Source organism: Nomascus leucogenys, chromosome 22a (assembly GCF_006542625.1).
Source record: "Nomascus leucogenys isolate Asia chromosome 22a, Asia_NLE_v1, whole genome shotgun sequence".
In the NCBI taxonomy this organism is placed as follows: Eukaryota; Metazoa; Chordata; class Mammalia; order Primates; family Hylobatidae; genus Nomascus; species Nomascus leucogenys.
In genome coordinates, this window is record NC_044402.1 from 125,218,352 (window position 1) to 125,233,870 (window position 15,519).

Below are 15,519 nucleotides of genomic sequence, written 5' to 3' on the forward strand. Positions count from 1 at the left end.
TGGTCCTTCCATAAATTCAAGTCAGGAGTGTATCCCTTGGTAAACCACTTTCTCCAGACCTCTGTTTCCTCATCTGTTGAGAAAGAACAGATTATCTCAAAAGTCTCTGTGATGGTTTGAATGCCTGTGCCTCCTCCAAAATTCATGTTGAAATTTAATCATCAATTTAACAGTATTAAAAGGTACGGTAATCCAGGTGCAGTAGCTCACGCCTGTAATCCTAGCACTTTTGGAAGCCAAAGTGCATGGATCGTTTGAGCCCAGTAGTTCGAGACCAGCCTGGGCAACATAGTGAAGCCCTGTCTCTACAAAAAAAAAAAAATTGCTGCTGACCTGCACCTGTCGTCCCAGCTACCCAGGAGGCTTTGGTGAAAGAATCCATTAAGCCCTGGGGGGCGTGGCTACAGTTAGCCAAGATCAAGCCACTGCAATCCAGCCTGGGTGAGAGTGAGGAGAAAAAAAAAAAAACAAAACAAAGGTGGGGTCTTCAGGAAGTGATTAACTCATAAGGGCAGAACCTTGTGAATGGGATTAGGTGGCCTTATAAAAGAGGCTGACAGAGTTTTTTCTTGCCCTTCTGTCTCTGCCATGTGCAGATACAGGATTCCTCCCCACCAAAGGATTCTGAGAGGACAGTGCATCAAGACATGGTGTTGGAAGCAGACAGCAGCCCTCTCCAGACAGCAGAACCTGCAGCACCTTGATCTTGAACTTCCCAGCCTCCACAAGTGTGAGAAAATACATTTCTGCTCTTTATAAATTACTCAGTCTGCAGGATTTTGTTATAGCACCACGAAAAGATTTCAAGAGTCACTTTTAGCGCTCAAAAATTAAAATACTAACACAAATAAGAGCACACAAATTATTATTTTATTTAGCTAGTGATAGCATTCATCAAAAAAGCATATTTCTTTCATGTCTCATTTGCATACAACAAAAGTAGTAAATTACTAGAGAATTTAATCTTTGTATTTCTAATACATTTTACTGTTTAATCTATCACTTTAGTATATTCTTAAAGAAAAAAATTGGGCCGGGCGCGGTGGCTCACGCTTGTAATCCCAGCACTTTGGGAGGCCGAGGCGGGCGGATCACGAGGTCAGGAGATCGAGACCACGGTGAAACCCTGTCTCTACTTAAAAAAAAATACAAAAAAATTAGCCGGGCGTGGTGGCAGGCACCTGTAGTCCCAGCTACTCGGAGAGGCTGAGGCAGGAGAATGGCGTGAACCTGGGAGGCGGGGCTTGCAGTGAGCCGAGATTGCGCCACTGCACTCCAGCCTGGGTGACAGAGCGAGACTCCGTCTCAAAAAAAAAAAAAAAAAAAAAAAAGAAAAAAATTAAAAATCAAAGTATTTTAAACATATTAACTTCAAGGAATCACTTTTTGCTAAGTATATACTTAAATTTCTATTAACCAAATTTTTTTTAATGTGTGTTGTCAGCCTTACAATTTAAAGTAGCAAAGTGTTAACTCATAAATAGGTCAACTAGTAATAATAAGCCTTTCTTACAGGTTATGCTTTTGACTGCTTTATTCAAGTCAATACGCACTAAGGTCCCCTTAAACAAGTTATATATTCAAATGTTACTGAACAATGCACATTTCCCAAGTTTTTCATAACTTTTATAAATGGTCCATTTACTTAAAGCCAGTAAAACTTAAGCTTACGAAGGAAGCTTACGAAGCCTTCTTCCAACGCCTAGAACCTGAAGTTAGATTCTTTTTGTAAAGAGAGTAGTGCACTGTATAAGCTTCAGTGTCCCCGGATCTGCCCCTGGCTAATAATTTAAAAGGTAACCTTAGAATTAATTTTCTGTATAATGAAAACAACATGAACTTTTCAGTCAGACATACCTGGAATCTGAATCCCAACTCTGCCCTTCTCTAGGTGTATATGTAATATCATAAATATTTTACTAGTCCTCTCTGAGACCCAAATAGATTTAAAACAGGAGTAACCACATTATACTTAAAATTGTTTTGGGGATTTCAAATAATTAGTTCAAAGTATCTAAAACAGCCTACCACAAGTCAGACATTCAACAAGTTGTTACTAATCTTATAAGGCAACCTCTAGTGGAAATGGAAAGGAATTGAGATGAAAAAGAAAAAGGAATTTTTCACCATTACTTTGGAGAGGACAGGGCAAACAGAAGAGGCTAAGTGTTGCTCAGTTAAGAGCTGTTTTAGGTAAGAATGACTTACAAACACATATGTCAAGGAATTCCTCTTAGCAATGATGGCTTGCTTTTATAAAAAAGTATCTCTAAGGAATGTTATATTTTCTTAATGTAGGTAAAAATTCCCCTTTGAAGTCATTTTATTCATCTGCTCAGCAGTAACATTTCTCATTTAAAGAGTAAATGTGGGTCCATTCCTTTCTCAATGATTATAAGTACTAAATGGAGGTCAAATTAGGAAGTTTTGCTTAGTTACATTTTCAACTTTAAAACTGAATTAAAAAAAAGAATGCTGTCTAGTAGCAACAGATTTGGATTAGGAGTTAAGGCAACTACAGGATCAGTTCTCAATTTCCTATTAACCGTTATCAAGTTGAGCAAGTAGTATTCTCCTCACCTTTAAAAAAGATTCATTAATAATTATTACTAGTGATTTTAAAGCAATTTAACAGAATTTCTTAAAATGAGATCTTTTACAGAACCCCACATACAAATGGTAACACAGGAGCTGCTCTCAAGGACCACAGAGGGAGATTTCGAAGATTTCTACTTAACACTTCCTAGGCCTCCCGGGTCCTAGACACCTTCCAGACTCCCTGTAAATGTTTGAAAATAACTGCCCTACATGAAACAAAATTATAGTTGAAAATTTTGATTTTATGATTGGGAAATTCTTTTAAATGTCTTAGTGATACCACTATTAGAAAGCATTTTCTGATATGATTTCATTTAATCCTTACAATTTGTGAAAGACTGCTGTAGTTCTCATCTTAAAGAGGAGGAAACAAACTTAAAGAGTCTGTTAGTTCCTTTATTTAATATTGTGTACTATATGCTGGGTGCATACTGCTGTACTGATCAAAGTCATAAAAAAGACTGAGGCCTCCTCAAGAAAACTATGCTCTAAAAAAGGAAATAGAGATTCCTCTCTGAAGAATCTTGGCTGTGAAAGGAGGTAGTTACTATAATGCAGAAGACAGGAAAAAGACATCTTCCTTCTCTGAGACCAGAGGGAAGGAGTCGAGAATGAATAAAGATGCAGATTAAATAATATAATTCGAAGGGAAGAATGCTGAATGAACTTTGAACTTTCACCTAATTACATTCCTTTTCACAGTGATGTAGTAGTTAGGTTTCTTGATTAAAGTTTGGAATAGCTCAGGCAAGAAAGGGGAGAGGAAGCTGACCAGGGACAGAAAAAGATACTGCTCAGAGGCACTGAGAATCCAGCTAAATTAGAGACCACTGTCTTGCCATTTTCTCCAGGAGTAGCTAGAAAATATGTTCAGTGGGGGCAAATAGGTAGAACGATCCAAGATGCTTTCTGCTGCTATTTCTGGCCTTGTTCTGGAGAGGTAGTAAGAAAGGGGCAACTGGTAACATAGGTGGAAGTGAGCGCTTCGGAGAATAAATGGGTCTTCCTGAGATCATGGCTTGGGAGAATAAATGGGTCTTCCTGAGATCAAAGGGCACATTAACCTGAGAAGGAACCAAGCAACAAGATAGAATAATTAAATAATAACAGCTTGCATTTATTTATAATGCTTATTATGTGCCAAGCACTATTCTAAGGAGCTTTATATGTATTAACTCCATCTTTAGAACAATTTTATGAGGTAGGTATCATCATTTTTTCCTCTTTACAAAGGAGGAACAGACAAGACACTAAGTGATTTGCTCAAAGTCCTACATCTAACAAACAGAAGAGCTAGGATAGAATGCAATATGGAAGTTTGAAGATTTTTAAACTAGTAGGATGACAAGCTCTAAGACAGCATGAAGATCTGTGCAATACATGCCTGTCTGATCGCCACTGTAGATCCAGGACCTGGCCCATAGCAGCAACACACAATAAATGTACTTTAAATTGAATAAATGAATGACTTCCACATGCAATGAACAAAATTAAGATAGAGGCTAGACATAATATCTGTGAGGAATGTATTAACATAGTATCTGTGAGGAAGGTATTAAACTCAATGACAGAGGGAGCATGAGTTCAGGAAGTCAGATGGTCATAGGGAGAGCGCAGGAGAGTAATTCGCAAGCCAAAAACGATGATGATGGACGTGGCAATAAACCACATCTGGGCCCAATAATTCAAGGACTATAAGAAAAATAGAAACCTCAATTCAAAAAGATAAGCCTGAGAAATAGGGGACCAGAGTGTACAATTTAACAGTGTGACAGGAAGGGATGAGATACGAAGAGCAGTCATGGTGGAGGAAGTGAAATGTACAGCACAGCTAGTAAACAGAAAGACTGGACCGCAGACTAAGTCTTCTGACTCCCAATTCAGGGTCACTGACAATTTCAACTCATTTTTCCAGGAGACTAGGCTGACTACCCTGCTACATACAGAAAGTGCCACATGATCTTTAACGACCCTCTACTACATCTTAAGACTTCACTTAGAGCTACAAAAACTTCAAACATTTCAGAGCATCATTTGCGCTGACTTGCTGAATTTATCAATTACTATAGTTTGGCTTAGAGGACTAGTTTCTCATTTAATCAATCATTCACTAACCACTCACACTATGCTAAATGCTGTGTGGTTCAAAAGGGTGTCTGGCATAAGCTTTGGACAGGGACCACAACCTAGTTCAGGAGTGAAAAAAAAGGGGAGGGGGAGGAAAAGGAGGAGAAAGGGAGGAAAGGAAGGAAAAAAGAAAAACTAGATGTGTTTTTAGATGCACATATAACGTACATATTATAGAACATGCAAACCAAATGAGTGTTTACTCCTTCAATAAAGTTACGAGAGGTTACACACTTACTCCAAAGATTACGTGTGATTCATATAGGAACTTCTGTTTTTGAAGCCACCTCTCAAGAGCCAATAGGATTCTTTAAGTATCCCAGTGGTACTAAACCCATATCCTTTGAGAATGCTTTCTTAGCACGATTCACAAACTGGCTCTGCAGGCTTTTCAAAACTTAAATTCTAGAAGTTGTACAATAAAATGACACGATCACTAAAATAAGTGTATGGCATTCAATGTAACTGCTTGCAAAAACAACATCCAATTTTAATATTGGCCTAATCATGGTTAATATTGGTGTAACAATAGTTAACTATGTGCTAAGTTCTATTTTAAAGCTTTATTTTATTTATTACACGACAAACCTGTAAGGTGGGTCTCATTAGCAGTCTCATTTTACACAGGGGAAAACTGAAGCTACAAGAAGTTAAGTAGCTTGTTAAAGGTTATGCAGCTAGAGGCCGGGCGCAGTGGCTCACGCCTGGAATCCCAGCACTGTAGGAGGACGAGGCAGACGGATCACGAGGTCAGGAGATCGAGACCATCCTGGCTAACTCGGTGAAACCCCGTCTATCAAAAATACAAAAAAATTAGCCGGGCATGGTGGCGGGCACCCGTAGTCCCAGCTACTAGGGAGGCTGAGGCAGGAGAATGGTGTGAACCCGGGAGGCGGAGCTTGCACTGAGCTGAGATCATGCCACTGCACTCCAGCCTTGGTGACAGAGCAAGACTCTGTCTCAAAAAAAAAAAAAAAAAAAAAAAAAAAAGGTGATGCAGCTAGAAAGACGTGGAGCTGGTGGTATTCAAGCCCACACTCTTAACTACTATGCTTTCAGTCTCTTTACTTTTTAGTCACATCCCTATATTCATATGTTGAATACTCCAGTGCAAAAGTAAATGAAAATTCTCTACAGACTATTCATAGTTTTATTCTCCTAAGTAGTCAAAGAAATGCAAATTAAAGCATTAAAGTACTATTTTTTCACCTATAAAATTAAACATACATTATGCTGGGTAAGACACTGCTACATAGAAGTTAAACTGATACAACCTTGAGAAATACAATTAATTCTTAAGAGTGCTCACTTTAGAGCCAGATTGCTTGGGTCAGAATCCTAGTTCTACCACTTGGAAGAATACCTTAAGCAAATTATTTAGCCTCTCAAAGCCTCATTTGTAGAACAGATAATAGTAGTATTCTATAGAGTTTGCTCAAATGAGTAAGTTTAGATATGCAGAGTACATGATAAGCATTTAGAAAGTGTTAGCTATTATTATTACCTTTATGGAGGTCAATTAGGTAATATATTTCAGTTATGTGTAACCCAATAATTCCATAATCATAGATGGGCTCAAATATTTATGTGTCTAAATAGTCAAAGTTGCAATCTTTTTTAACAGAAAAAATATGGACTCCCTGGAATCAACCAAAATATTTGGCAATAGGGAAATGGTTAAGCAAACTGAAGTATGATAGTCATTAAAAACTATGTTTTCAAAAATTACAGTAAGAAATTTTTTAACAGCAGCATATACAATGATTATCTTATCTTAATTTTACTGTCTGTTCAGCCAAGAGTATGAAATTAAAATTCCAAAAACACATGAAAATGTTAATGTTGTTTGTTTCCAAGTGGTAGGATTACAGGTGATTTTTTTATTTCCCTACTTATACATTTAGATAATTATCAATTTTTCTACCAGGAATATACATCATTGTTATAATTAGAAAAGTTACTAAAATAAATTCATTGCTTTAACAGACTATGGTTGAACAGTTTTCACAAGACACTGATAGACTAATAACTAATTGTAATTCATGTGTTAACTCAGTGATTTCTTCTTACTAGTAATACCTTTACATTCTGTTGACCTTACAATGGGCTAACAAGAACTGAGTTGGGCGGATCACGAGGTCAGGAGATTGAGACCACGGTGAAACCCCATTTCTACTAAAAATACAAAAAAATTAGCCGGGCGTGGTGGCGGATGCCTGTAGTCCCAGCTACTCGGAGAGGCTGAGGCAGGAGAATGGCGTGAACCCGGGAGGCGGAGCTTGCAGTGAGCCGAGATTGCGCCACTGCACTCCAGCCTGGGCGACAGAGCAAGACTCCGTCTCAAAAAAAAAAAAAAAAAAGTTGCATTATTTAAAACTACAAATTGTCTAGTAACTTTTATATAAACCTAACAAAACTACTGAAGACCATCCATGTACTCTGGAATGAAAATAACAAAAAATTACCTCTAAAGTCTCCCAATGTATAAAGAAAAGGCATACCACTTTTTCTAGCTTTAATCATATAATCTTCCTGAACTGGACAAATGCTTTCATCCCTTAACTTCATTTAATGAATGATGTACAAACAAATGAAGCATTCTCTAATTTGTTTGAATCAAGTTCGTGATTTACGTATTACTTAAAAAGCCAAATTTTTACATTATATTTCGTATTACTTAAATAGTTTCTAATTCAATATTGGTACTAATAATTTTCCAGGTTCCTCTGAATTGCTATCTAGAAAGACAAGGCAAAATAAACACTTTGTTAATAACAACAGCATGCTTTTATTTTTCTAACTTCTAAAGTCAGAGTAGTACTAACAGCTATGATAATACTGGCTGTCCCAAAACTACAAACAGTATCAGTTTAAGTGTAAGTAACACTTTAATGAATCTGTTTCACCTTGTTTCATAACATGAAAAATTAAAAGCAAATTTATAATTAATTCTCTGCTCAGTGTGATCTGCAAGACTACCATCCAGCTTTCCTCTATGTACCAGTCCAGGTAGTACGATGCCAACAACTACCTTCCCTAAGAAAGAGAAACTTACTATGAAGATGAAAGCTGTTCCCTCAAATCTGGCAAACATTTCTGTAGCTCGAAGAAAAGAAAAAAAAAAAAAAACAACGATTAACCGTACCCATCTGTCCTTAGACTCTTCCTGTTCTTAAGTATATCACAAATGAACATAAAACTCTTTCACTAATGTGAGTCGCCCTGTATGTTCCAGGTAGCAGTCACTTCCAAACAGTTGCTGTCCGTGCTACACAGGTGGAGTTCATCTAGTATTAGGGAGTGGGCATTTTATCATAACACTCTTTCTCATGATGAGTTAGCAAGCTTTTATAAACTAACTGAAGCTACTTCCAGGACCCCAAGGTAGAGATCTTAAGAGCCTGATTACGTTCTGGAGACAGTCACCTTCCTAACAGGTTTCCCAAACTCTGAAGGCTAGGCCAAGAAAGGCTTCATTACCACTTGATACAGGGGAGAACAGCATTTTCATTCAAACATACCCCTCCAATTCTAATCGAGCTCCTCAAACCCACGTGGGCAAAACCCCAGATAGTAAAAATGGTAAGAAATGATTTTTCAAAGATAAAGACAATAAAAGATTTACCTGAAAGCAACTAATCCTACATAGTGAACAAAGCCCAGGAGTAAGGAAGAGACTCCCTGGGGCAGAATTATTTGATCCAGACCCACATTATTTCCAGGAGTTTCACAATTACTGCCTGCTTTCTTTAAAAAGTTTTGTGGTCCTTGTTGTTCCTTTGCATACAAATAAAAATTTAAACATTATCAAAAAGATGTGAAATGATATATTTTGTGCAAAGCAGGAAAGCTTATAAACTGGAATAAACTTTTCCTTTGTCAACAGCTTACAAATACAGAAACGTCCTTATTGTCTTCCATCTTAAAAAGAATTTCTAGGAAAAGGTCTATTTAAAACTGCAAATTGTGCATTAAACTGTTGTGTATTATAACTTATACAAACAATGATGAAGGTATACTTACAATACGCACTAAGGCTGAAGTGCAGTGGCTCACACCTGTAATCCCAGCACTTTGCGAAACAGAGGTGGGCTGATCACCTGAGATCAGGAGTTCAAGACCAGCCTGGCCAACACGGCGAAACCCCATCACTACTTAAAATACAAAAATTAGCCAGACGTGGCGGCGCAAACCTGTAGTCCCAGCTACTCAGGAGACTGAGACACAAGAATCGGTTGAACCCAGGAGGTGGAGGCTGCAGTGAGCCAAGATCATGCCACTGCACTCTAGCCTGGGCGACAGAGCAAGACTCTGTCTCAAAAAAGAAAAAAAAATGCACTCAAAACACTAAAAAGAATCTGATAATACTGATAGGAATTTATCTGGAGTAGTATCTATAAAATATCTGGTAAGTTCAATTACCACTCTATTTTGCAATGAAAACAAAACAATCTCAAAACATAATTCTATACTTTTTTATAAGTTAATTTTGTAAAAATCTGAGATGAGTGCTTGAGACTTTTTTTTTTTTTTTAAGACAGAGTCTTGCTCTGTGGGCTAGGCTGGGGAATGAAAGAAATGGGGGGGTGGATTTTGGTCAAAGGATACAAGTTTTAAAATGAATAAATTGTGGAGATCAAATGTGCAGCACAGTTAAGAACAGTTAATAATACTATATTATATATTTTACATTTGCTAAGGCAGTAGATCTTAATTGTTCTCATCACACAGACATAAAACACAGAACTATTGGCCGGGCGCGGTGGCTCACACCTGTAATCCCAGCACTTTGAGAGGCCAAGGCGGGCAGATCCCGACGTCAGGAGTTCAAGACCAGCCTGACCAACATGGTGAAACCCCATCTCTACTAAAAACACAAAAACTAGCCAGGCGTGGTGGCACACACCTGTAATCCCAGCTACTCAGGAGGCTGAGGCAGAAGAATCGCTCAAACCCAGGAGATGGAGGTTGCAGTGAGCCGAAATCGTGCCACTGCACTTCAGCCTGGGAGACAGAGCGAGTCTCTATCTCAAAAAAAAAAAAAAAAAAAAAGGTGATTATGTGTTAGCTTGATGGTAGTAATCATGTCAGAATGTATACATATATCAAAACATCATGTTGTCCATCTTAAACGTATGTAATTTTTCTTTTTTTTTTGAGACAGAGTCTCACTCTGTTGCCCATGCTGGAGTGCAGTGGCACGATTTCGGCTCACTGCAACCTCTGCCTCCCAGGTTCAAGTGATTCTCATGCCTTACCCTCCCGGGTAGCTGAAATTACAGGCGTGTATCACCATACCTGGCAAATTTTTGTATTTTTAGTAGAGACAGGGGTTTGCATGTTGGCCAGGCTGGTCTCCAACTCTTCACCTCAGGACCTCAGGTGATCCGCCTGCCTTGCTTCTCCCGAAGTGCCAGGATTACAGGTGTGAAGGTGTGAACCACCCTGCCCGGCCGAGTGCTTGGCACTTTTGGTGAAACTATAGTTTCCCTTAAATTACAGTAAGTATACATCCAAACAACAGATGTAAAATACGATAATTTTTAAATATGTACATATGTGGAACCATAAACAATTAAAGATGTACATATGTATAACCATAAACAATTTTTTTTTTTGAGACAGAGTTTCGCTTTTGTTGCCCAGGCTGGAGTGCAATGGTGCGATCTCAGCTCACTGCAACCTCGGCCTTACAGGTTCAAGCGATTTTCCAGCCTCAGGTTCCCAAGTAGCTGGGATTACAGGCATCCGCCACCATGCCCCGCTAATTTCTTGTATTTTAAGTAGAGATGGGATTTCACCATGTTGGCCAGGCTGGTCTCAAGCTCCTGACCTCAGGTGATCCACCTGCCTCGGCCTCCCAAAGTGCTGGGATCACAGGCGTGAGCCACTGCACCTGGCCATATTTTTTCTTTACAGAACGCTATGCATTAACTACTTTTGACTAGCAACTCATGCAGTCTGTAGTTATGTACAAGACTGCCAATCTGGAAGACAGGAATTTTGAAGGTCTATAAGCACATGGTTAGTAAGACAAATCTATGAAATACCCTACCACTGAGATATACATCTATCTGTAACAAAGGGCCATAAACTGTAATAGTTCTTTCCAATGGGAATCACTTATGAATGTTATTAATACTTACTAAACAGTAATGAAAATTCTTCTTTTAGAAATCAGCATCTATTAACTACTGAATATCAAAACTAGTCACTTACTTCATGTAATGTTTTCAGAAAAACCTGCAAATGTTATAGACAGAATGGGTCCAAATTAGCTTATAGTCATAAAGAAGCTAAAAAAAAATTCAGTTCCAGTACTATGTGGTAACGTATCACACAACGTTATTATACTGGTCAGCTAAAGGAATAACGAAATTCTCTCCCACCTCTTCTCCCCAACAATATTTGCTCCAAAAGGCAGGGATCTTGGTCTTTCTAGCTATACTGACAGACCCCCAGAACAGTGCCTGGTACGTAATATTCAGTATTTGTTGAACAAATTAAATGATGGCAAAACAGGTAAGAGCAGGGAAACCTGAAGAGGTCAAAGAGTTTGATTACACATACATGAACGTACAACTGGTCAATCAAAAGGCCACTAACTTGAATGAGTTGATGTCAAATTTGAGTTATTCCACATTTCAGCAAAAAATCTTATTTAGAACGTGAGACTTCAAGAATTGAGTAGTGTAAGGCCGCACACACTCCTAGAAAATCTGTTGTATAGGCCTGGCGCGCGGTGGCTCACTCCTTTAATCCCAGCACTTTGGGAAGCCGAGGTGGGTGGATCACCTGAGGTCGGGAGTTTGAGACCAGCCTGACCAACATGGAGAAACCTCGTCTCTACTAAAAATACGAAGTTAGCCGGGTATGGTGGCGCTTGCCTGTAATCCCAGCTACTCAGGAGGCTTTTAACCCAGGAGGTGGAGGTTGCGGTGAGCTGAGATCGCGCCATCGCACTCCAGCCAGGGCAACAGGAGCGAAACTCTGTCTCAAAAAAAAGAAAATCTGTTGTATAAAACTATTAACTTCATAAAATTCTAAGTAATTCTAAACTCTAAAGTGGTCAGAATTTAGTAGGAAAATTTATATTACTCACAAATTCATAACCCAGCTCTTTGCCCAATTATAAGGGAAAACATACTAGTAAGCTTCGTTAGTACTCGCTTGTCAACATTTCTCACGTTTACTTAGAAAAAAGTTTGAAACATTCAAAAAATCTTTTAATTATTATCAAAACACTTAATTCTCCCAAATACATCGTACCTATTTACACAGAGCAGAGGTTTCCGCACACTGACTTTAGTATTTATGTTCTTACAATTTCAGAATTCTGCATGAGGTGTATCCTTTTAAATTTTAGGAATTCAGAGAGGTCCTCCTATTCTCTGAGACTAAACTCCTTGACTCAACTGGGGCAATCATATCAAGGTAAGTCTTTCCTCACTGCAACTGCAATTCAGGAAAAGCATGCTTTAAAAAGTGACAACAAATCCCCCTCTTTCGCCGGCACATCATATTAAGTATTTATGAATCTAAGAAGGGAAGACCAAAATCTTTCTCTAATTTTACTTTTTAAAATCTTCTGTCCGATTGCTAGTTCGTCTGTCTTGGCGTATGCCTTTTATTGTAGCGACATAGGCAAGTATGTCCAGTTCGTTAACAGTACATTTTAATTGCTTGCCATGGGGTAGCTGAACCAGATTTGACACCCAAAGTTATATCCTATATACTAAACATCGCAAGGGTAGGACTCAACGTAATGCCAAAAAAGAAAAAGTTTCTGAGCAGAACACGTTTGCTGTCACTGAAGGCGATGAAAGAAAGCAACTTCGCAAGGCGACTACACTTTCTTTGGGCTCCCAAGGCTGAGAAATGGAGAACCAATTGTCCGGTTTGTTGTCTGTTGCTTCCCCCCACCCGGCTTTCCTCCGAGTGGCGAGGCAATCCTGCACAAGAGTTTGTAAAGTGCTTAGGAAGCTTGTAAGATGAAAGACGCTATAAATACACCCAATGTTACTAGTTTATGACCACGGAGCATTCCGTGGAACCACTGTCACTGCGTTGGGGGCAGGTTGATGGCATAGCCCTTCCTGGGGAGGGGGGCAGAGAGAGAGGGCAGACCGTTCACCACCCTAAAAGCTAGGCTGGGTAATTTTTCAAAGTGTAGCGAAACCCCACGTGAAAAGTTCCACACACGCCCCACACAGGGAGGACTCCGCCGCTGCTAGCAGCGCCGGAGACTGGGCCTACAACCCCGGCAACGTGGGGAGGCGTGGGGCGGCCGAGGGGCCCCGGCAGCAGCCGACGCCCGCGGAGCGGCTGAAGGAGCAGCTCCCGGACGGGGGCGCGGCGCCAGGCCAGGGCTCCCGGCGCGGGGAACGGCCCGGGAGGGCGGCCGCGCCGGGGCCCCGCGCCGCCCGGTTGCCGGGAAGGCTCGCGCCCCGCGGCCGGCGGGCGTGGGGGAGGGGAGGCCGGGCCTGCGGCCTGTTGGGGGACTTCAGCCCGGGCCTCGCGTGCGGCTCTCGGCCCGGCCCCCGGCCCCGGGGTCCCGAACGCCGAGGAGAGACTCACCGGAAAGGCCCGGATCCGCATCTTGGTGTCCTTCCGGCTGCCCGTGCCTTTGCTCAGATTCGACATGGTGCTCGTCCCCTCCCCGGCGGCGGCTTCAGGTCGCGCTCCGCGACGCCGGTGTCACATTTAAGGCGGGCAGGCAGGCTAGGGGCGACGCTGGGGGGCGGCGGCGGCGCGGCCCCCAGGCAGGGCTGGGGAGCTGGCCGGCCCCTGGGCAGCCGCGGTGGCGGCGGGGGCGGCGGCGGCGGCTCGGGCTCCGGCGACTCTGACGCGGCTGGGGGGCTGCGCTAGCACGGCGGCTCCGAGGGGTCCCCCTCACGCCCGGCTAAGCTCCCTTTATCGCGCTCCTCCGCGATGGCGGCGGCGGCGGCGACGGACAAACATCTCACTGCGCAGGCCGAACGTCGTCCTCCTCCTTCTCCTCCTCCGCCTGAGCGAGACGAGATCCGGCCCAGAGGGTGGAGGGGGGAGGAGGGAGGGAGGAGAGCCGGAGAGTGAGAGATGCCGGGGGAGGGAGGTGGGAGGACGGGAGGGGGAGCCCGGCGGCCGCGGCGGCGGACGCTCAGATCTCGCGAGAAGAGGGCGAGCGCGCTGCCCCTGGCGGGCGGGGCGAAGCCCGGGAGAGGGAGGGCGCCACCGGAGGGGAGGAGGGGAACAGGGAATTGAAGGAAGTGGGGGTGCCGGCGGGGCGGGGAAGCGGGAAGGGGGCGTGGCTGAGGGCGGGAGGATTAAGCTGCCTTTTTGAAAGAGGAGCGCCAGGTCCCGGGTTCTGGGTGGAGGTGGTTGCTGATTGGTGGAGCTCGGAGCGGGGGTTGGGAGGGTCCTGGTCACGTAAGTTCGGAGAGCGGGAGCGGGATTGTAGTGGGCTGGGCCCCACTGGGCTGGGGCTGCAGGAGGGTAACCTTGAGGAGGAGCACGGGGTGCTAGACGTATAACTACGTCCCGAACTGGTTTCTGTGTTTTTCTAGGGCATGTGGACTAGGGATGGGTACTTGAGTAGAAGCCAGCAACTTGAAGAGTTTGTGTAGGAGTTACCTGCAGTGTCGGAAATTAGTGTCCTGTATGCTCAACAAGGTATTCGGACTGGGTGTGCACACCACAGCTCTCAGGACTGGAGGGTGGAAATTTAATCTACAAAGTTCCCTTAAACTGCATAAGCTTCGGGACCTCTTGATTCACTGATATTTTCTGGTGGACCCAGGGCTTATTCATGTTAAAACCTGTTTTTCATTACCATCAGAATAAACTGACAGCTCCATTAATGAAATGCAGCATTTGGTAAATGATGTTAAGTGGAATGATAGAAACCTATCTTTAACCTACCAGATAAATCATTTCTACCATTACCAAGAGTATTGTAGATTTTTAAAGCCAAAATTACCGTCCGATTCAGTTGCTGTATATTTGAAAAGGTTTTGGCTTTTGGTTTTGGGGGAGAGGCGTTTGGTCGCTTTATAGTCAAAATGTCTAATTTGACTCATCGGTTTTGCTGTCCATTTATTATGAATTGTACTTCCTCATTTACCTGCTTGCCCAATTGCTGTTATGTTTGGGTTTCTGACTCTGCAAGGGAATACATGAGTTCCTATTCAAGTTTGTGTTCTTCCTATTTTAAAGAAGCATCTGTTTGGGGGATGGATATCTACATTTAGAAGCTGGAATTTTAATACGTTTAAATAGCAAACTTAATATAAAGTGAAATACACTTATTTGTTGACTGTAAGGTTGTATTTGCCCTAAATTAACTTAATCCTGATGACTAAGCTTATGAGCGTTGTGCTTAAAGCCCCTTCTTGCTTAAAACGCCCCATTGCAAATACCATATTTTCTTTTTTTTTTTTTGTGGGAGCTTTTTGGTATTGGCTAATTAAAGCAGGAGCTTAAGAAACAAGAATGTTGCTTAAGACAATATCTGTAAATACTGAAGCTAAAAATAGGTTATCAAGAACTGAGTTGATAAACTAAGATTGGGAGAGGCTCTGACTTCAATATAAGATAATGTCAGCCTTGAATAGGAGTTTATAATCTCTATGCTAATTGAACCTCCATTTCCGTAACATTATAATATAATAACAAACAATGTTTTTCTCTTGGTTGTACTCTCATATGGCCCAGTTTCTTTGTAATGTAAGAATTTATGTTCAGAATAGGGATCTCTGAGGAACCAAAAAAAGAAATAAAAAAAATGTATTTTAAAAAAGAATATATGTTCTTGGA

General features: G+C 41.6%; 1 protein-coding gene across 1 annotated transcript in view; it reads right to left on the reverse strand.

Annotated features, from left to right (window-relative positions):
• Window positions 1-13,894, reverse strand: part of CUL3 (cullin 3) — a 113,722-nt gene extending 99,828 nt beyond the window's left edge. Inside the window, exon 1 of the mRNA XM_030802796.1 lies at window positions 13,303-13,894. Within this exon, the coding sequence (XP_030658656.1) occupies window positions 13,303-13,368 (66 nt within the window). The 5' untranslated portion in view covers window positions 13,369-13,894. The remainder of the gene's footprint in view (window positions 1-13,302) is intronic.
• Between the last annotated feature and the right edge of the window lie 1,625 nt (window positions 13,895-15,519).